This window comes from Salvelinus alpinus, chromosome 4 (assembly GCF_045679555.1).
Source record: "Salvelinus alpinus chromosome 4, SLU_Salpinus.1, whole genome shotgun sequence".
Taxonomy (NCBI): Eukaryota; Metazoa; Chordata; class Actinopteri; order Salmoniformes; family Salmonidae; genus Salvelinus; species Salvelinus alpinus.
The window spans coordinates 37,920,748-37,944,025 of record NC_092089.1 but is presented as its reverse complement, the minus strand read 5'-3'; the positions used below and the strand labels follow the sequence as shown (position 1 = coordinate 37,944,025).

Sequence of the window (23,278 nt, the reverse complement as noted above, 5' to 3'; positions counted from 1 at the left end):
CTGGCCTTCATGTCTTAAAGTAATGATGGACTGTCGTTTCTCTTTGCTTATTTGAGCTGTTCTTGCCATAATATGGACATGGTCTTTTACTAAATAGGGCTATCTTCTGTATTCCACCCTTACCTTGTCACAACACAACTTATTGGCTCAAACGCATTAAGAAGGAAAGAAATTCCACAAATTAATTAATTAGTTAATTGGAATGCATTCCAGGTGACTACCTCATGAAGCTGATTGAGAGAATGCCAAGATTGTGCAAAGCTGTCATCGAGGCAAAGGGTGGCTGCTTTGAATAATATTTTTTTTTTTAATATTTAAATACTTTTTTGGTTACTACATGATTCCATGTGTGTTATTTCATAGTTTTGATGTCTTCACTGTTATTCTACAAAGTAGAAAATAGTACAAAAATTAAGAAAAACCCTTGAATGAGTAGGTGTGTCCAAACTTTTGACTGGTACTGTATATATCATGACTTGAGGATATGCCTATGTATTTAACATAACCACATTTCCACACATATATGAGGGTACTTATTCAGTTTATTCTTGGCACGAAATGACAACTCAAGCATTTGCGTGCCAAATACTTATGTTTTGAAACTTCTAATGAATAAATAAACGTGGCATAGGCCTACACAAATATGTTGATGTTCGGTTTGTGGAACGACGATTGGTTATCTCTGTGCTCCGAACGAACTCTTTTGCCTGGATTCGAGGAGAAAAAAATGGCACTGCTATCCGGTATCCTTGGGACGTCCATACCCTAAACCCTGCCCTAATCTTAACCTCTACCTTTACTTTAACCCTAATCTTAACCATAACCCTTACTAAACCCTTTCCTTAACCACTACCGTAACCATTTTACATTTCAAATTCAAATGGTTAGGGACATCCTAAGGATCCCAGATTGCACGGACCGAACAAAATAGTCGCCAGAAAGCATGTAAATTGACAGAGTCACGTGAACAAAGCAAGAGAAATCCATAGAAGAATATGCTGAAAATCTATGGGGGAACGCACGTTGGATCATGCACGCAAAAGTATGGTCGCTCGAATCAGAATATTCGACTGACGCAGAGGAATAAACAATATCAAGACCAGCAGGGTTTATATCACCGAAGTTTGGAGCGGAAACTTGGCAGGGAAACATGGCCGAAGGTTATTCTATATTCTATGTATCTCTGCTTAGATTGTCTCTCTGGCGTCCCTCTTTCCTGGGAAAGGAGAGGGGACTGACTGTAGCCTCCGAGATGTTGTTACCGCCCACAGCGGTTGCTATATACTTCGAGTTTTTTTGTGCGCTTTTTGCTGAGGTTTATGGGTGACAATGGACACCTGTTATTTCACCTTTGTTGTTAGAAAATTAAAAGTGATGCAAGTGCAGATGAAAGTTCATAGCTGATATATAAACACTTCAATATCCAAGTTGGAGTAGCCTATGATGGCTATTTATTAGATAGCCATCAAAGCAAAGCAAATTCCATCTGCTGGCAAATCATGTAAATAAAGTTTTTTTTATGTTCTTTATGAGTTGGTTACCCGCTCTGGAAAATAAGTACTTTGCATATGAATTGTGTACAAGGCAGAATACATTTTAGAAGTGGAATAATTTGCCCAAATAAGTTTTACTGAAACGAATGGGAAGTGATTTCATTGATGTTTTAACATTGTATTCTCAACTTGCTTTCAGGAGGGGTGGGCAAAGGTGGTGATAGAGGAGAGGAGCCAGGATCCTTGCAGGGTGGGCAGCAACAGTCCATGCCCGGCGCAGGCCACTGCAAGTGGTTCAATGTGCGGATGGGCTTCGGGTTTATATCCATGACTAGTCGTGGGGGAACTCCCGTAGATCCTCCTATGGATGTATTTGTTCACCAAGTAAGTTAAGTTGAACCATCTATGGATACAAATAATCAGCTGATAGATAGTCAAGCTGAACCCTCATGTCTACACAAGTTGGATACAAATTGTCCCACATACGAGGTGATCACACAGTGCAGGCTATTGGATAGTTTGTATCTACCACATATCTCTGAGACACATGCACATTGTTGAGGAGCAGTGGTAACATTGTAACACCTAAGTTGTAGCATCCTCATGAATGAGCTTCTATTTAGGATGTCTGTAGGACTACAGGAAATAATTAACATTCGGGAAAATGATTGTTATAGTGAAATAGTTTTGCAATGGAAAATTGGGTGATTGATAGATGTTACTTGTCATGTTTTATAGACCCAGAAGACAGGGGGAAGGGCCTCTGTATAAGAGGGGGTTTTCTGAAGCCAAAGAAAAGACAGGTGGTGCATGCATGGTAGTGGTCAGGTTAAACATGTGCTTAGAGGCCAACCTCACAACCAGGTTTAGATTTTGAACATTATTTCACTCCTGTGTGGGCTTTGGGCTATTTATGTTATAGCACTGCTTTCCTTCACCATCCCGTGCCATGTTGTTAGATTCTATTGACACTTTACAGCCCAATTAGAGCCAGAATTCCACCAAATCCACCCCAAAATTGCCACATTTTAGGTGTGCTTAATTTAGCTTGCCAAGTCCCCATCTCGTGTGGCTCAGTTGGTAGAGAATGGCGCTTGCAATGCCAGGGTTGTGGGTTAGATTCCCACAGGGAACAAGTGCGAAAACGTATGTAAGTTGCTCAGGATAAGAGAATCTGCTAAATGACTCAAATGTAAATGTAGTAGGATTTGCTTGGGCAGCATAGGTTTGGGGAGTGGTGTGGTGGGGGATATAGTGTATGATGCGATGGGAGACTGGCTGGAGTGGATCCTTGGTTATGACTGCTCATCAGTCCATCTCATCTCACTGTGTGTTTGGCAGGCTCCTCCTTCATTCCAGGGCTAGGCTAATACCAGCCTTTGTTTGTTCCTCTTCCTGGTGTTTTTTTCCCTCAAAGGGGAGAAAGAAAAAAAAAGCTACCTACCTACTTGTGTTCACATGACTTCCTTCTTACAGTGAGTCATCTATTGATAGAGGGACTGATTATAGAGAAGACTGATTTCTATGACCAGCTGATGAAATGCCTATGACGACAGTGCAGCTAACTGCTAACCGACACTGTTGGAGCATTGCAGTTGCAGTATGTTATCTGTCTGTGCTTTTGACCACTGCTTGTTTGATGTTGAGTCACTGCCTCCACGGGCTTTTAAGACCACTGCAATGCATGATTTACTCACTCTTCAATTACAATTCAGATTCATTTTAACTGGGAAATATTTGGTGCATGAATCTGAGACTGATTTCTGGAAATGTTTCACAAAGTTGCGTGGATTGATATGCTAGGTTTCCTTGCATAGCTTGATTGTGACTAACAAATGACTAACAGGATGCTTCTGTAGACAGGACTGTGGAGAGACCGCATATGGCTTTGGAGAATGACCTGAAGAACTGCTTCAAGCGGGGGAATTTCTCTCTTTATACTGGGAATTAGTTGTGATATGTTGACGATGAAACAGTTGAAGCTCAACAAACGCCTGAGGTATATTCAGGAGTTAAACTTGCTGAAGCCTGACCCAGCCTGAACTCTAGGGTTTTGTCATTTTTTTCAACATGTATGTCCTCTCCAACCCTGTCATTCATATCACATTTCTCTCAATCAAGCCGTCCAGTGGCAAAAGCTTCCTCCACTATTGGAAGAGCTAGTAAACAGACCATGTGCTGAAAAAAAAGAAAAGTACTGTATATACCTGCACCCCTTCCTCTTTGTCATGTTCCTCCTTTCTCCTTGCTCACTTTTTCTGTTTTTCCCTTCTCTTCTATGCCCTTTTTCATTCCCACATCCCCCAACCGAAAACAGGCAAAATGGCTGCTGTGCTGGGTTGGTCTGTGGTAGCCCAGAGTTTAGGTGGCTCCAGCAGGGCTAACAGAGAGCTGGCCTGGGCTGAGGTCTGATGGCTCAAATATGTCGGGGGGAGGACGAGGTGTCTGGATCAGAGAATCCTGAACCTATGCTTTGACTTCTGTTGAAACACAAATCAGTGACTTCGAGTGACTCGTAGAAATATGGGCTAGATTAGTTTTGTTGGCCTCTGTAAAGATGAACTAGGATTAAGTTTAGTTGAATGTTGTTTCATTAGGATTCATGGGTTATTTAGTTTTTTTTTTTAATTCGTTGCTCGATTGAGTTATTCGTTTTTAGGGGTTTGTCACTGCAGTCGGTCAGACATGCAATAATTTACATTACTGTAAACAACTTTCACAGAAATCAAATAATTTGTTTTAATCAGTGGTATTCCTTTTGTGTATTAGATAAAGTTATTATGTATTGTGAACTGGGGGTGAATTGGCTTAATTAATGCTGTTGTTGAGGTAAAAGTTACTGTAAATGTATTAATTCATTTAGTAAACATTTATTTTGGACAAGATCCATGAAAATTTTATTAGATGTAAATTTAATAAGAAAAGTTGTTTAAGAAAAGGAATAAAGCTTTAATTGAGAGATTATTAGGATATTTTGAATATATTCAAAACCTAAATTATCTGTGTTTAATTTGATAAAACATAAATAGTATTACCATTTATATACTATATATGCCTATTATTAAAATTTTTATAATAAAATAATTGTAAAATAGTATTTGGTAATTGTGTTTTTCTTTGGATTAAATGTATTTAAAGAACTCATGAACCTTAATCAAGCATTTATTAGTATTTGATACATGAATAGATCATACATAGAAATATATTTCTAACAAATATGGAAAGGAACCAACTGTTTTAAAGTTTCACAAACAGTAAGATATTATTTGTTTTTTTTATACATATTTTAAATACTGTAAAAATATATTTGTTGTATTTTATAATGGGACAATAGTGATGATAATTGCAGTAATTATAATAGATTTGTTATTACAAGATTATATACAACAAATGCATTTTTTTACACCAAAATACTTTTTCACTTGCCATTAAATTGTTTTAGAAACATTTAGTGATCTATATTAGCAACTGAATGCCTAAGATTCCGATGATTGAGTTCACAGATCATCATGTAAGACTGAAACTTGACTTCTTTTACTAGCACTGGCTTTGCTGATAGCTGCTTTACTGAGGAAAGTTTTACTCACTACGACTGTGAGATGTGGTTGTCTCACCCAGCTACGTTAAGATGAATGCATTAAGTGTAAGTCGCTCTGGATAAGAGTGTGTGCTAAAATGTAAAAAATGTAAATGTTACACCAACCATACCTCGTTTTCTACTTGGCATTAACAATATCCTGCTCAAAGTACAGTTATTCGCATTCCTGTGTGGGTCTGTGTCTCTGTGGGTCTGTGTAAAGATCTAAAATTCCCTTGTGCGTCAATTCTAAAAGTCTAGTGTTCTGCTGTAGTGTGCTATGGTCCATCTGAATCCTCTGGTATTGGAAGTGAACTAATGTGCTCAGTACACAGCGACAGACCCAGGGAATGGCAGGGAGCAAGTGACTGTAGGGATCAGCCATTATGATGGCTATGTCTGTCTTTACCATAAAAGTAGTCCTCAAGCACGTATTTGGATACATGGTAGCAAATTATCAAATGTGATGTAGATAGATGAATTTGATTCATCCATCTGTTTGATTGAGACCTAGATGGAGAGGTGGGTTGATTTAGTTTTACTGTGTGTGACTAGACCAGGAGATCCCTGTGTAACCTGTGTCTTCTTCTCCCTATCCTGTCCTATCCTCCTCCTTCTATCCCAGAGCAAACTGCACATGGAGGGCTTTCGCAGCCTGCGGGAGGGAGAGCCACTAGAGTTTACTTTCCAGAGGTCCCTCAGGGGCCTGGAGTCTGTACAAGTCACGGGCCCCGAGGGAGGCCCCTGCTCGGGCAGTGAGAGGAGACAGAAACCCAAGCCCCCAGCCCCGCAGCAGAGATGGAAGCCAAAAGGAGACCGGTGAGTGAACCATAGAAATATAATTACTAGAACAGACTTTCCTTTCATGTTCTGTTATGAGTGAATATAGAGTGGTTAAGACCTGCTGCTGCAGGGAGGGAATTGAGACTAGCAACAGAACAGACAATGATGTTGGAAGGAACAGGGTAGTGCTGCGGTGATCATTAGTGGTGTGTGTGTGTTTGTATGTGCATACATGCATGTGCGTGTGCCTGTGTATGTGTGCATTGATGTAATATATTTAGCAGTAGCTGCATATTCGTATTTACCTGTGTATGATTCAGAGGTTCTGTGTGGAGTATACCTGCTGCAATATTTACATTATGTCAAAGGTCCACATTTGTAGAGGTTCTGTTACATGGTGTTCCTTTAGAGGTCAAATGTATGATGAGTTTAGTATAAATAATGAATGTGATTGTGCTTGACCATTTCCTGTGTGGTGCTTCATTTCCACCCAAACTGTTATTCTATAGGGCTCCAGTTGCCATGGTTTTACAGCAATATTGTATGACGGAGGTCTAGTCGGTTTAAGTGCTGCTATTTCCGTGATGGTTGGTTTTGAGGCTCTACTGCTGGCTGCTATTTGCTTTGAATACAAATTTGTCCTTTACCCCACTGACATAGATTGGTAGATGCAATGTTGTAATGGATAGCAAATATCACTTTAGACTGAAGAGGAATTCTCAGAAACAGGCTTTTTATTTTATACAGGATTGCCCTTTTATTCATCATGTTAGGTGATGTTATATTGCATCATGTTGTGTTATGGAGGATACTAATTTTATGACCTGAGTTAGGCCTATGCTACATCAATGATCACATTTATTTAACAATGTCTACTTATTTTTTGTGTAGACATTTCATCCTAATTTCCCTCCCCATTGTTATAATGTAAGAAGGATCTTTCTTCAAGGCAGGAATAGAAATATGTTGAGGTCAGTGTGTTGACCTCTAACCCCTAACCTTTCTGGGTCAGTAACAGAGCTGCTGGTTGGATCCAAATAGGCAGGTTAAAAACATTTTAGAAACACTACATTCCCTTTAATAACATCCACCAGCATTTATTTTTTTATATTGGTTTATCATATTTTTTATTTAATGGGTTGATGTATTACAGTGTTACACAGTTAAACTCTTGGCTCCCCTGTAACGGCTGTCTTCCTCCTCCTCTGACGAGGAGGAGTAGTAAGGATCAGAGGACCAAGGTGCAGCGTGGTAAGTGTTCATTATGCCTTTTAATGAAAACGAAACTCGAACAAAACAACAAAACTAACGATAAACGAGAATACACGAAACGAAACAGTCCTGTCTGGTGACATACACAAAGACAGAAAATAAGCACCCACGAAACAGAGGTGGAAAAAGGCTACCTAAGTATGATTCTCAATCAGAGACAACTAACGACACCTGCCTCTGATTGAGAATCATACCAGGCCAAACGAAAAAACCAACATAGAAAAACGAACATAGATAACCCACCCAACTCATGCCCTGACCATACTAAAACAAAGAAATAACAAAAGAACTAAGGTCAGAACGTGACATCCCCGATCTTATAAACATTGACAATATTTGAACATTTTGGAATTTACAAATAAATTGTGCCAACACCTTTCTCTTCACTTGAGTTATTGGTTTACTTGAGTCAAACTTCAGCTGATTTGTTGTTCTATGCAAGTATTAGAAATGATGCAAACATAAACGTTGTGGAAACTATGTAACCATGTGTCTAAACAGTGCCTGCCTATGTGATTGATATGTTATAAAAACATAGATTCAGGGACAATTTTGAAACATTTACGACCATCATGGCAGCTTGTCTTGTGAAAACTGGTTTTCACTCTTACCAGCTAGAATGGGAGTCTATGTGGTGGGGGTTGGGAAGTGGAGGAGGGGGTATTGGTAGGTAACCTCCCAAGCAAGCGAACTAGCCTGGATGAAACCTAAATTCCAATGCCCTTCCCCCTCTCCTCTCCTTCCCTCTTCCCCCCTCGCATGTTCTAATTGAAGATGCCACCGAGGGACCCCCTGCAAGCCTCCAGCTCAGTCATGCGAAACACTTTGTTTCCATCTGAAAGAGTTAAAGCTGCAATATGTAACTTTTTGGGTGACCGGCCTGAAATGTAGCCTTATAACATCTGACTGCAAGTTAATAATGTCGTAATGAGCCTATCTGTTTATGACCTGATATCTAATGATCACGTCTATTGCAAATGAATTGGTATGATTTGCTCTTATATTAACCAGTTCATTGAATAGCTTCCTATTTGATTCAGTAAAACAGACCATGTGACAGGCTGGAGTGACACGACTTAGTTCCCTGTGTGGAGCCCTGCTTTGTTTCGCCTTGTCATCAATGTTTCGCCTTGTCATTGTTTCCGCCCGTGAGCAGCGTCTTGGTTATTTATTGCAGGCCTTAGGCCTGTTGTTGACATACTGCATTTCTATAGACATTTGGCAGTAAGCTATAAATATCAGCAAGTGTGCAAATTTGTTATTTAAGCGCATTTTAGCAGGGAAAATAATAAGCTATTTATCTATTTATTTGGTTTGTCATCTCTTGATGAGAACACATATGAGAAGTATTGTATTTGCATTGGTCACTTTAACTGTTTTCTCTTAAAGGTTCAGTATTGGTGTATTCTATGGTGTATTCTATGCATATTCTATGGTGTATTCTATGTGAAATGCTGCCTTCTAAAGGATACATTTGGACCAACAGATTTTGGGTAAATATAATTCAACCAATCTAGTAAGCATGTTATAATTGTATTTGTACCATATTACATTCTAGAGAAAATGTAATGATAACCCATATAAGAAGTTCTAGGTATTATTCTTTGAATTCAGAATAAATACGCACTTTAAGCCCTGAAGTTGAAAGAAATTGCTTGTTTGTGAATTGGAATGTGACACGGATCTCATCTCTCTGTGTCTCAGATGCTATAACTGTGGAGGACTAGACCACCATGCCAAAGAGTGTGGCCTGCCGCCCCAGCCAAAGAAGTGCCACTACTGCCAGAGCGCGACGCACATGGTGGCCCACTGTCCTCACCGCTCCCCCGGCCCCTTGTCTCCTGGCCCTGCCACAGCCACTCAGGGAAGACGCACTACTGTGGACCAGTACCCCGGTACCTTTACCACCACCTCCTACAGCCCCAGTCCCAGGCAGGGAAACAGGCACTCCCAGCCCCCTCAGGACAGTTCCTCCCCCCTCAGCAAGTCCTCTAGCAAGTCCTCCAGCTCTCCGGAAGACCCGGCACAGATCCAGAGGAGATCTGGAGTGCACCACAGGTGGAAACAATCCTGATCCACATCCACCATGGACGGATGCCACCTGTTAGTATTACCTCTGGTCCAATAAAACCACCTTCCTTCAGTCTGATCAGTCTCCTCCTCACACAGACACATCCTGAGCTACCTCCTGAGCAACCTCAAGCAGATCCACATTTCTAACCAAATGGACAGTAAAGTATCTATTTTACTTCCCCAATCCCTCCCAGACTCTCCCTCTACTAAACTGTGTACATCTTAGCTACTTCCTGCGCCAACTCAATCCATCTCCACATAGCTAGACCTATACTCTTAGTTACCTCCTAGGCCAACTCAAACCATCTCCACATAGCTAGACCTATACTCTTAGTTACCTCCTCGGCCAACTCAATCCATCTCCACATAGCTAAACCTATACTCTTAGTTACCTCCTCGGCCAACTCAAACCATCTCCACATAGATAGACCTATACTCTTAGTTACCTCCTCGGCCAACTCAATCCATCTCCACATAGCTAAACCTATACTCTTAGTTACCTCCTAGGCCAACTCAAACCATCTCCACATAGCTAGACCTATACTCTTAGTTACCTCCTCGGCCAACTCAATCCATCTCCACATAGCTAAACCTATACTCTTAGTTACCTCCTCGGCCAACTCAAACCATCTCCACATAGATAGACCTATACTCTTAGTTACCTCCTGGGCCAACTCAAACCATCTCCACATAGATAGACCTATACTCTTAGTTACCTCCTGGGCCAACTCAAACCATCTCCACATAGATAGACCTATACTCTTAGTTACCTCCTCGGCCAACTCAAACCATCTCCACATAGATAGACCTATACTCTTAGTTACCACCTGGGCCAACTCAAACCATCTCCACATAGATAGACCTATACTCTTAGTTACCTCCTGGGCCAACTCAAACCATCTCCACATAGATAGACCTATACTCTTAGTTACCTCCTCGGCCAACTCAAACCATCTCCACATAGCTAGACCTATACTCTTAGTTACCTCCTCGGCCAACTCAAACCATCTCCACATAGCTAAACCTATACTCTTAGTTACCTCCTGGGCCAACTCAAACCATCTCCACATAGATAGACCTATACTCTTAGTTACCTCCTGGGCCAACTCAAACCATCTCCACATAGCTAAACCTATACTCTTAGTTACCTCCTGGGCCAACTCAAACCATCTCCACATAGCTAAACCTATACTCTTAGTTACCTCCTAGGCCAACTCAAACCATCTCCACATAGATAGACCTATACTCTTAGTTACCTCCTCGGCCAACTCAAACCATCTCCACATAGCTAGACCTATACTCTTAGTTACCTCCTCGGCCAACTCAAACCATCTCCACATAGCTAAACCTATACTCTTAGTTACCTCCTGGGCCAACTCAAACCATCTCCACATAGATAGACCTATACTCTTAGTTACCTCCTGGGCCAACTCAATCCATCTCCACATAGATAGACCTATACTCTTAGTTACCTCCTGGGCCAGATTCAGCCTCATCTACCTCAGACTGGTAGCACAGGGATGGTCAGTCACCCTTGTGTTTCCATTGCTCAGTCAGGTTCATTGACATCCGCTCTACTATCAATTGCAATAAGAAGACAACTGGGAATGGGACTGACACACAAACAGCCAAAGCAATCTTGTTCTTTCTTTTTTCATAATTTACCTGATCTGAACTCTATTGTCCCAAAGCTCAGTCTGTTCAAATTCACCTGGATTCACCATTCACCTGGATTCACCATTCACCTGGATTCACCATTCACCTGGATTCACCATTCACATGGATTCACCATTCACCTGGATTTACCATTCACCTGGATTCACCATTCACCTGGATTCACCATTCACATGGATTCACCATTCACCTGGATTCACCATTCACCTGGATTCACCATTCACATGGATTCACCATTCACCTGGATTCACCATTCACATGGATTCACCATTCACCTGGATTCACCATTCACCTGGATTCACCATTCACATGGATTCACCATTCACCTGGATTCACCATTCACCTGGATTCACATGGATTCACCCTTCACCTAGATTCACATGGATTCACCCTTCACCTGGATTCACATGGATTCACCCTTCACCTGGATTCACATGGATTCACCCTTCACCTGGATTCACATGGATTCACCATTCACATGGATTCACCATTCACCTGTTCCAACGGGAAGTATTTCTTTGATTTTCTTTCTCTATTTTGGAGAACTACACGGGGCGGTTCGAAGCCTTTGTTTTCTCTGTGCGTTTTTCATCAGACGGTAGCCAAAGACACCCAAACCCAATCATAGCTCTCATACCTCTTTGCCGGACAAAGATTAAACCTAGTCTTAGACTAGAACGCCCTTTCAATGGAGAATCGTGATTGTCATTGAACGTGCTTTTTAGTCCAGGACTAGACTAGATCTGTCTCTGGGAAACTGTTTCTAACTAAACCAATGCTAATATGATCATTTGTCTGTTCAGGGCAGTGAAGAAGTAGTATACCTGCTTCCTCATGGTCTCATTCATCCTCATCAATAAGAATACTCAATGTAAATATTAAGATGAATGTTGAATGCATTTATAAGGAGACATGGTTTATGTTTGTTTTAACTTTACTCACACCATATCATGACCATACAGTACTCTCTCTCCCACAGGGTACGGCTGCACTGACTGACTGTGAAAGGGAATTCTCAGTGTGTCAGCGGAGCAGTCACTTCTTAATGTGTGTTGACAAATCAAACTTAATCTAATTGAATGACCTTAGTAGGAAGTGTAAGATGACAAATAATCAATGGGGTGAAATGTTTGCCTTCAATCTGTTGACTGCGTGACTGAAGGGCATGATACTGCATGAAACAAAGCCCTGATATGTTCTATAATGCAGCTATGAATTGAACGTCTAGGCTCTACTATGTTTACTGACAGTGAATACATGTTATACTCATAGATCATATATATAATCAAACATTAGCACAAACCAAACTAGATCCCTGGAGGACTCAAATTTTATATTTTCTCACAGGAGAAATAATGTTCTCAGGGAACTTACCAAAAAGTTTACTTTTCATTTTGAGGGGAATCATCATCATAGAACTAAATGTGTTTTTGTTTTAAGCAAACCATGTGATATTGAGTTAGTGTTCAACTCTATAGACTTAAGTACTGATCTTAGTAACTACCTCTGAGTTCTAGGTATACATACTGTTATTATGTCCATGTTACATTGTAAACAGACATGTCCACACCTGTCTGAACCTGTGCGTTATTGTAAGTGCATACCACCATCTAGTGGTAAGTTCTGGTAATTTATATTCTGTTTACATTATGGTTTCTGTTTGTCTTAGCATTCGTTGGTCACACCACTTAGACAAAGGACCAAACTGAAATCCTACACACGGGCCTTATTCACTGAGTGTACAAAACATTAAGAACACCTTCCTAATATTGAGTTGCACCACCCCACCACCCTTTTGTCCTCAGAACAGCCTCAGTTCATCGGGGCATGGACTCTACAAGGTGTCGAAAGCGTTCCACAGGGATGCTGGCCGATGTTGACTCCAATGTTTCCCACAGTTGTGTCAAGTTGGCTGGATGTCCTTTGGGTGGTGGACCATTCTTGATAAACACGGGAAACTGTTGAGTGAGAAAAACCCAACAGCGTTGCAGTTCTTGACACAGATGCACCTGGCACATACTACCATACTCCATTCAAAGGCACTTCAATCTTTTGTCTTGCCCATTCACCCTCTGCATGGCACACATACACCATTCATGTCTCATTTGTCTCAAGGCTTAAAAATCCTCATTTAAACTGTCTCCTCCCCTTCATCTACACTGATTGAAGTGGAGTTAACAAGTGACATCAATAAGGGATCATAGCTTTCATCTGGATTCACCTGGTCAGTCTGTCATGGAAAGAGCAGGTGTTCCTAATGTTTTGTACACTCAGTGTAATTGTGATTTGGTCACTATCCTTCTAAGTTATGAATTTCTCCTTCGATTCAAATAACGATGATTATGTAAGAAATATTTTGTACAGTCAGTGTATATCAAATCACCGCTGGACATATGGAACTGTGGTTTCTGTTAAACTCATCTGACAAAAAATGTAGCATTTAGTCATATTTTTTGTTTATTTGACAATTTTAACACCTCGGTGTGTGTTGTATCCTCTCTGTTATGTGTGATCCTCAGAGATTGATGCAACTACTGATATTGTTTTAACCTTGTATGGATCATATCATCTAATCGTGTGTATTAATGATCAATTCATAACAGATAAACAACAGTGAATCGCTATCTCATGGTTATGTAACAGGGTAGGGGTCCATTTCAATTCAGTCAGTTCAGGTTGGAAACTAAAATTCCAATTCCATTTGGAAAGCAATTAGGTAAAATGGAATTTAAATTTCAGTTGAAATCCTGAACTGCCTGAATGGAAATGGAATTGACCCCAACTATTCTGCAACATTTCTGTAATAGTTGAGACAGCCCTGTGGATGCAGACTGAACCAACACATTTATTGGGGAGATATATACCCCAAATACAAACCAGAAAGCACTGTTGAGTAGCCCACATAAAGGACATATTGTGATGTGATGGACTCACGTTTTTGTAAAAAAAATAAAAGCTTGTGTATGTATGTATTTTTAGTGTTGTGGTTGTATAAAACAATCAAGTGTTTGTCCATAGCAGAAGATTGTCTTAACATCTCGAAAGAGCACTGATATCTGTTGTATTGTTTTCATTCATTCATTGTATTCAACGTCTTTTTTTGTTTGTTACATCAATCATGGATTGTCTGGATATTCAAAAGGTTTATTTGACTGAAATAATAAAGCATGTTGCTTACATCTTCTTTTGGTCTGGTTGATCTTTCAGGGATGTGATGGTTTAAACCACGTGTCAAACTCATTCCACGAAGGGCCGAGTTTCTGTTTGGCTCCTCGTACTTGATTGATGAATTAAGGTCACTAATTAGTAAAGAACTTCCCTCACCTGGTTGTCTAGATCTTAATTGAAAGGGAAAACCAAAACACGCCCTCCATGGAATGAGTTTGAACATTGACCTGGTTTTAACAGTGACAGGAGTTCAGAATGAGAAAAGAAACCGGTAGTACTCATGATAGCTCCTAGAGGGCGCTAGAGGATAAAAATGCATCAATTCTGTTGATTTCTTTTTCAGGTGTTCCCTCTGAGTAATTAATCATGGTAACAAGGTAACAATCATGGCATAAAAGAGTGATCCCAAGCTTGTGTACTTATAGCCGTGAAAAAACAGCACAACAGCCTCAAATGGTTAGCATTGACCAGGAGGTTTAACTTGTTAAATCTCTACATCCATCAACACACAACCATGCAGAAGCTCAGTGCATAAATAAGATAATTTATCACACAATATGTCACACAATGAGTAAAATATTTAAAATAAACCTTCCTCAGAGGTTGTGCTTACCATAAAATGTTTTGGTTGTGACACTTAATACTTTTTTGAACACTCACTGTGTAGGAATGAACAGCAAAGGCATTGTACAACATCCAATCAAACAGGATTTAAAAAGTACAACAGCTACAAACTCACAATAATACCAAACACTACAAGACAAAGTGAGATGCCAAAATGTGCAGTTCCGTTTTCTAGATACATGTACATAGATATTTTGATAATGTAAAAGCCTTTTTCAAGCTATTGTTTAAGTTATTCTACCATAACTAACCAGGGTCTGTATCAGATTACAATATAGGTGGGTGGTCAGCACTGTTGTTGTAGGATAATGTCACATCTTACACCTCTATGGCTGTCGAGTGGGTGTGGCGTTTCTTAACAGGAGAGTCTGACTCAGACTCTATAAAGACGTCATCTTCCATTTGTTCTTCAATGGGCTTCATCGTTTTGGATGTCTTGGAGCCAGGAGATTTTTCTGGAAAGAAGGACACAACAATTAGCGTGGGAAAAGAGGTGTGTGTGTGTTTTTTTAATATAACCGTGTGTGTTTCCATATGGTCACAGTCAAACACACCATAAAGGTGGCACAAACGAGGTTGTCATAGGTCACAAATTCCACAAGCCTTCATTCTGACTCATATGACAATACTTTAAAAACAAAACAGAATCACAACCACACATTTGACAGAATACACAGATAAGCCCTAATTTCACATACTGTATGTTTGTGTTGGAGACAGGGGGAAGACAGTGTGAAGTTAAATCATGGTAAGAAAACAAAAGCACTCTGAATCCTTTTCCAGACATATCCCTCACATTTGCAATTCAATCCCTACATTTGATATGGAAATTGCAACAGGATAATGTAGAAGCTATTGGGGTTAAAGAGTATCTTGTATGTCTAAATACTGAACGTGTTCGAGTAGGAGCTGTACGGCAGCACTATTACTACAGGATGGATGATATGAATGAATGCTGTCTTACTCTTAAACACTGAACTTTGAAGATGTTAAAAGGACAAACCAGGTTACCGGGGATCACTCGTTTTAGAACAGGCAACATAGTGCAGAGCTGTAGGGTTAAATATTTAGGGTTGGGTTTGAGGGAATGAACTAGCCCGAGTCCCAGATCTGTTTCAATTGTCTTGCCAACTCCTATGTCTTTGTCACGCCAAATGATAGTTGGCAAGACAGCACAAACAGATCTGGGACTCAGGCATTAGGAAGGTGAATTTGAGGGCAGTGGGATGGGGAGAAAAGAGATAGTCTTACACCCCCTTCAGGGCAAGGTGTGATCTGAGAGAGTGGGTTGATTCACAGCTAGAGGAGGAGGAGGAGGAGGGGGGGGGACAGGAGAAACAATGTCAGAGAACAACTCTAACTAGAACACAACACTTAGTAAACAATGTTGTCAGATTGGAGCTAAACCCCTAATAAACAAGGATTTAGTGACTGTTAACATCACACATCAGAGAGGATATGAGGGGTAAACGATGAAGACGGACTCAACCCAGATTGCCTCATGATTTGAGTAAATTAAGTGACTGTATAACAGCTACTATTGACCTGGCAAAGATTCACTGTGAATCGAAACTTTGTCACTATTAAAAGGTGGCATTACAAGAATGATACTGTCAGTCTTTTTCAGACTCAATAGCTAATCAGGTTGTTGGACACTGACAGATGGGCCAATAGTATCACAGCTTGATGGGAGGTGGTGAGACTTACGATGTGAGGATCCACTGGAGCCTCCACGGTGGATCTGGTTCAGGATGTCGTCGGTGTCACTGGTGCTGCCCATGCTGTTCCTCATCTGCATCATAGAGACCTGGGAGCACAGGCTGGGCTGACGCTCCATCTTCTTCGCTGCCTGTTCATGTCAACATAGTCATCGTTATTGTTATCGTCATCATTGTTATGATCGGTGTCACCACCACCATCATCATAATAATTTCTTACATAATCATTGTTATTTGAATCTAAGGAGACAATTCATAATTTAGGAAGGTTAATGACCAAATCACAATTACACTGTGTGTACAAAACATTAGGAATACCTGCTCTTCCCATGACATAGACTGACCATGTGAATCCAGATGAAAGCTATGATCCCTTATTGATGTCACTTGTTAACTCCACTTCAATCATTGTAGATGAAGGGGATACAGGTTAAAGAAGAATTTTTAAGACTTGAGACAGTTGAGACGTGGATTGTGTATGTGTGCCAGTCAGAGGGTGAATGGACAAGACAAAAGATTTCAGTGCCTTTGAACAGGGTATGGTGCCAGGTGCACCGGTTTGAGTGTGTCAAGAACTGCAACGCTGCTGGGTTTTTCACACTCACAGTTGCCCATGTGTATCAAGAATGGTCCACCACCCAAAGGACATCTAGCCAACTTGACATAACTGTGGGAAGCATTGGAGTCAACATGGGCCAGCATCCCTGTGGAACACTTTGGACACCTTGTAGAGTCCACGCCCCGATGAACTGAGGCTGTTCTGAAGGCAAAGGGGGGTGCAACTCAACATTAGGAAGGTGCTCCTAATGTTTTGTACAATCCGTGTATGTTTGTAGACAATACAAACTACAGTGTCTCAATTTCTGAACAGTGACTAAACCCACCTTGTCACTGAGAGTGGGGTCGTTGAGCGAGTACAGCTTGTTGGTGATGTCTTTGCCAATGAGGTACCTGAAAACCTCGTTCAGGAAGGAGTCAGACTCCAGGAAGTAGGTGAGCCTCTCTCTGGACCAACACAGGAACTTACAGTTCTCCTCCGCCATGATGGTTACCTGTAAATGAATCAACAAGTCACAGGTTGTCATGGTAACAAACCTGCCCTATCATGTTTGGTTTTACCCAGTATGGATACACTATCAACTGGAATATGGGTTAGTGGTAAATTGGGTTATATAGGAACACCTATATATGTATATATAAAATACAAAAAGAATACAAAAAGAATACAAAAAATAAATAAATGGTACATTCAATAATCTGAGTGTCTAGTTACCTGGAATTTTTCTCCTCTGTTCATCTGGGTTGATCTGAACTCAGGGGAGTCGATGAAGGCATTTGTGTAGATGTTATGGAGGAAATGACCTCGATATGACACCTTCATTCTGTCGCACAAAAACATATAGTCAACATGGATGACCATGGATGGATCAAATGCACACAGATGCACACAGATACTGCTAAACCTTATTGATCATTATTATTATCATTATTGATCATCATTCAGGGAAAACCTGGGGTGGAATGACATGGTAGATAGGTGACAGGGAGATGTCTCAGAGTGATACTTACTTTCCTTTAAGGAGGATACTGAGGCGCTCATCCACGGAGGTCTTGTCCTCGGCAGCATATACCTGTCCCTTCTTCAGGCTCTGGATGGTGCAGAATTGGCCCGTCAGTCTCTGGAACAGGGCCTCGCGTACGTGAAGCGGCTCAAACATCCGCTTGTACACTGACTTCAGCTCCCTGTCAATCTTAATCTGACAGAAGACATAGCACGGTTACAGCTCATTGTCTATAGCTGATAGAGTGGAATATAAAGTGTTATGATGGATGATTGACGTGACTTGAGCTAGGCTCCTGATTCAGGGTGGATAACCACAGGGTGTAACATAAAGGACCAGGCATTAGGTATATTTTAGGGTCTTTAATACAATGTCACCACAGCAGCCAACATAAAGTGAGGGCCACCAAGTTCTACTCATCCTTGATATTGAATTGATAGGACACAATTCACTCATGTATGTCATTCAGTGTTAGTAGATGGAGGGAGGAGCAGAGACATGGGAGTGAAGAGGACAGCAGTAAGACGTAAACATAACTTCCTTTCTCGTTATGAGGAGAGGTGGTCCCATTCTGTCAGTTATGTGAAGGCCCAATACACACTAGAAGTCCCCTGGTTGCAGCAGTGCATTTCAAAGACCTGCATCTCATTTAGGTAGAGAGAGACAGAGTGGCCCCAACCCCAGGGGGATGTGACGCTGTCTCACCGCTGAGAGACACAATGGAAAACGAATCTCCAAAAGTCCTCATCAAAATAACTGTTCCAGGCAACTTGTACCTACTCTAAGCTGTATGTATGTACTGTATATAAATGGACCACAGTCTGCCTCTAACTGGACTGTGTTGGGTTGGGGCAGAACTCACAGGTCTGCGTTTGTAGACCAGGTAGAAGAAGTGCATGAAGTTGACCAGCAGGAAGACCACGTTCCACACCATGACATCCAGATTACACCGGTACAGCGTTGCCCAGGTGATGAACAGACAGCTTCCTGTCAGGGACAGGAACAGGAAGTAATAAAGCACACTTGAGTTGTTATTGGTTGAGTTATATCCTCATATTGCCCTATAGCGGTAAATTCTTAAACTAGTTTGAGAAAACTCCAGTAGGCAGCTGTACTACCACCAACATAGTGGTCATATGATATGATATCATTCCACTCTACTCAGTGTCTTTCCCAGTTGTACTACCACCAACATAGTGGTCATATGATATGATATCATTCCACTCTACTCAGTCCCTTTCCCAGCTGTACTACCACCAACATAGTGGTCATATGATATGATATCATTCCACTCTACTCAGTGTCTTTCCCAGCTGTACTACCACCAACATAGTGGTCATATGATATGATATCATTCCACTCTACTCAGTGTCTTTCCCAGCTGTACTACCACCAACATAGTGGTCATATGATATGATATCATTCCACTCTACTCAGTCCCTTTCCCAGCTGTACTACCACCAACATAGTGGTCATATGATATGATATCATTCCACTCTGCTCAGTGTCTTTCCCAGCTGTACTACCACCAACATAGTGGTCATATTATATGATATCATTCCACTCTACTCAGTGTCTTTCCAGTTGTACTACCACCAACATAGTGGTCATATTATATGATATCATTCCACTCTACTCAGTGTCTTTCCCAGCTGTACTACCACCAACATAGTGGTCATATGATATGATATCATTCCACTCTACTCAGTGTCTTTCCAGTTGTACCACCACCAACATAGTGGTCATATGATATGATATCATTCCACTCTGCTCAGTGTCTTTCCCAGTTGTACTACCACCAACATAGTGGGCATATGATATGATATCATTCCACTCTGCTCAGTGTCTTTCCCCAGTTGTACTACGACCAACATAGTGGTCATATGATATGATATCATTCCACTCTGCTCAGTCCCTTTCCCCAGTTGTACTACGACCAACATAGTGGTCATATGATATGATATCATTCCACTCTACTCAGTCCCTTTCCCAGTTGTACTACCACCAACATAGTGGTCATATGATATGATATCATTCCACTCTGCTCAGTCCCTTTCCCAGTTGTACTACCACCAACATAGTGGTCATATGATATGATATCATTCCACTCTGCTCAGTCCCTTTCCCAGTTGTACTACCACCAACATAGTGGTCATATGATATGATATCATTCCACTCTGCTCAGTCCCTTTCCCAGCTGTACTACCACCAACATAGTGGTCATATGATATGATATCATTCCACTCTGCTCAGTCCCTTTCCCAGTTGTACTACCACCAACATAGTGGTCATATGATATGATATCATTCCACTCTACTCAGTCCCTTTCCCCAGTTGTACTACCACCAACATAGTGGTCATATGATATGATATCATTCCACTCTGCTCAGTCCCTTTCCCAGTTGTACTACCACCAACATAGTGGTCATATGATATGATATCATTCCACTCTGCTCAGTCCCTTTCCCAGCTGTACTACCACCAACATAGTGGTCATATGATATGATATCATTCCACTCTACTCAGTGTCTTTCCCAGTTGTACTACCACCAACATAGTGGTCATATTATATGATATCATTCCACTCTACTCAGTGTCTTTCCCAGTTGTACTACCACCAACATAGTGGTCATATGATATGATATCATTCCACTCTGCTCAGTGTCTTTCCCCAGTTGTACTACGACCAACATAGTGGTCATATGATATGATATCATTCCACTCTGCTCAGTCCCTTTCCCAGCTGTACTACCACCAACATAGTGGTCATATGATATGATATCATTCCACTCTGCTCAGTCCCTTTCCCAGCTGTACTACCACCAACATAGTGGTCATATGATATGATATCATTCCACTCTGCTCAGTCCCTTTCCCAGTTGTACTACCACCAACATAGTGGTCATATGATATGATATCATTCCACTCTACTCAGTGTCTTTCCCAGTTGTACTACGACCAACATAGTGGTCATATGATATGATATCATTCCACTCTACTCAGTGTCTTTCCCAGTTGTACTACCACCAACATAGTGGTCATATGATATGATATCATTCCACTCTGCTCAGTCCCTTTCCCAGCTGTACTACCACCAACATAGTGGTCATATGATATGATATCATTCCACTCTGCTCAGTCCCTTTCCCAGCTGTACTACCACCAACATAGTGGTCATATGATATGATATCATTCCACTCTACTCAGTGTCTTTCCCAGCTGTACTACCACCAACATAGTGGTCATATGATATGATATCATTCCACTCTGCTCAGTCCCTTTCCCAGCTGTACTACCACCAACATAGTGGTCATATGATATGATATCATTCCACTCTGCTCAGTCCCTTTCCCCAGTTGTACTACGACCAACATAGTGGTCATATGATATGATATCATTCCACTCTGCTCAGTCCCTTTCCCAGTTGTACTACCACCAACATAGTGGTCATATGATATGATATCATTCCACTCTGCTCAGTCCCTTTCCCAGCTGTACTACCACCAACATAGTGGTCATATGATATGATATCATTCCACTCTGCTCAGTCCCTTTCCCAGCTGTACTACCACCAACATAGTGGTCATATGATATGATATCATTCCACTCTGCTCAGTCCCTTTCCCCAGTTGTACTACGACCAACATAGTGGTCATATGATATGATATCATTCCACTCTGCTCAGTCCCTTTCCCAGCTGTACTACCACCAACATAGTGGTCATATCATATGATATCCTTCCACTCTACTCAGTCCCTTTCCCCAGTTGTACTACCACCAACATAGTGGTCATATGATATGATATCATTCCACTCTGCTCAGTCCCTTTCCAGCTATACTACCGCATCAACTCCCCCATCTCCAGGAAGTGTGGACTCGTTCACTCACTATAGTGTTTATCACATTTCTAAAAGCAATTCAATGCATATGAATCCTTGAGGGGGAGTGAACGAGTGAATACTTTGGAGAGAAGGGAGAGATACTGTGGTGGTAGAGCTGGTAATGAAACTGAAAAGTGTGTAATGCAATCGTATCATGACCACCGAGTTGGACTGTAATCTGGGCCAGCAGAGGCCAGAATGGAGCCACCTGTCATCAGCATGAGGCGCAGCAGGATCATGTGCAGGGTCAGGGTGGTGGGAATGACAAGGCCCAGGAGGAGAGACAGGTTCCCCAGGTGGAACAGCAGGTGGTGGGCCTCCTCCCACTCCTCACAGGAGGTTACGTTGGGCTCCATGGTGGTCATCACCAGACCTCCACCTCCAGCCCCGGGTACAGACCCAGGGACTGCCGACCGCAGGGGGGCCAGGGTGGTGTAGAACAGGCTACTGGTCATCTCTGGAGAGGTAGACATCCTGATCCTCACCTAGAGAGAGGTGGGGAGGGTGTTGTGGTTGTTTATGTACTGCTTATGAATGGGGTATGTACATGTTATGAATGTATTATGTTGGTACCTTTCAAGTTAAGTGTTACAGGATTGGTGGTAGAAACAGCAGATTTTTGCAGTTGTAATGTCAATTCACGCTGCTGCTGTTCTCATAGTGTACATCAATTTGTCACTATCACAATCTCAATATCCTCAGGTTTCAATAGATTTTCATAACAGATTACTGTATTTCCAAATGTTTTCTTTTATGTAGTAATGCATTAGAATAACTTTTGAGATGCTTATAGGCCTACTGACACTGTCAAGTTCATATTTGATTCAGCAATTAACTGATTTAATACTGTAAATAGCCTGGGAATTCATCATACCGATCATACAGCACTGGAGTGATATTGAAAGGTTTCACTTTAACATTGCTGGGTTTTTGAGCGGATCTGCCGACCAACGCGCAACAATATTTGACTGCCAGTCCCTCAGATATAGGTTATGAAATGGATATGGAAAAAGTGCGAAATGATTCGGCTACAATACGCTGCTTGTAGAAAATTAACGGGACCTACGAAATAGCCTAATTTGTTTGAGCGTTAACTTTCCTTTCACCACTCAGTCAGAGTAAAATAAAAGAGAATGGGAGATGTAACTTACCAATCTGACAACAATCGATCACGAATAGAAAACAATGGACAAGTATTGAGGAGCTATAAATGTAAGGTCCTCGCGAGCTGGGGGACTGCACAATGTGAGTCGCACATTCCAGCGAGCTGACAGGCATTGACTAAAATGGGCAAGAGGCGAGGGGACAGCAGTCAACACTATCCGTCGCTGCGCACCTGCAAAGTCCGGGCACGCCAACAGGGGGAGGTAAAACTTCCCTTTTTGAGAACTGATAATATAGCCTAGCAGCCAGCAAATATTATGAAGCCAGTCGAGTGAATCGTGTTATGTGT

General features: G+C 41.4%; 2 protein-coding genes across 3 annotated transcripts; one reads left to right on the top strand and one right to left on the bottom strand.

The window, feature by feature from the left end:
- The first annotated feature begins 748 nt into the window (after positions 1-748).
- On the top strand, positions 749-14,056 carry LOC139573482 (protein lin-28 homolog A-like). Its single transcript, XM_071396974.1, has 4 exons — positions 749-1,160; positions 1,693-1,877; positions 5,696-5,889; positions 8,830-14,056. The coding sequence occupies exons 1-4, from the start codon at positions 1,151-1,153 to the stop codon at positions 9,197-9,199; spliced, it is 759 nt and encodes a 252-aa protein (XP_071253075.1). The 5' UTR covers positions 749-1,150; the 3' UTR covers positions 9,200-14,056.
- On the bottom strand, positions 13,996-23,131 carry LOC139573480 (blood vessel epicardial substance-like). 2 transcript variants are annotated; one of them, XM_071396972.1, is made up of 9 exons: positions 22,977-23,131; positions 22,034-22,310; positions 18,807-18,931; positions 17,952-18,139; positions 17,656-17,764; positions 17,267-17,434; positions 16,372-16,513; positions 15,916-15,963; positions 13,996-15,119 (listed from the first exon to the last, which is right to left on the bottom strand). In XM_071396972.1, the coding sequence occupies exons 2-8, from the start codon at positions 22,296-22,298 to the stop codon at positions 15,923-15,925; spliced, it is 1,038 nt and encodes a 345-aa protein (XP_071253073.1). In that variant the 5' UTR covers positions 22,299-22,310; positions 22,977-23,131; the 3' UTR covers positions 13,996-15,119; positions 15,916-15,922. The 2 variants fall into 2 exon arrangements, with proteins under 2 accessions (XP_071253073.1, XP_071253072.1); XM_071396971.1 differs by lacking the exon at positions 15,916-15,963.
- Between the last annotated feature and the right edge of the window lie 147 nt (positions 23,132-23,278).

What these genes read in the sequence shown, in the direction of transcription:
- LOC139573480 (XM_071396971.1), bottom strand. Translation starts at nt 22,298, where the DNA reads ATGTCTACCTCTCCAGAGATGACCAGTAGCCTGTTCTACACCACCCTG. An exon ending in AGTATCCTCCTTAAAGGAAA is followed by an intron (nt 17,765 to 17,951) that starts GTAAGTATCACT and finishes TTTGTGCGACAG; the next exon opens with AATGAAGGTGTCATATCGAG. An exon ending in ACCCCACTCTCAGTGACAAG is followed by an intron (nt 16,514 to 17,266) that starts GTGGGTTTAGTC and finishes TGACATGAACAG; the next exon opens with GCAGCGAAGAAGATGGAGCG.
- LOC139573482 (XM_071396974.1), top strand. An exon ending in TGGATGTATTTGTTCACCAA is followed by an intron (nt 1,878 to 5,695) that starts GTAAGTTAAGTT and finishes CTTCTATCCCAG; the next exon opens with AGCAAACTGCACATGGAGGG. An exon ending in TGGAAGCCAAAAGGAGACCG is followed by an intron (nt 5,890 to 8,829) that starts GTGAGTGAACCA and finishes TCTGTGTCTCAG; the next exon opens with ATGCTATAACTGTGGAGGAC.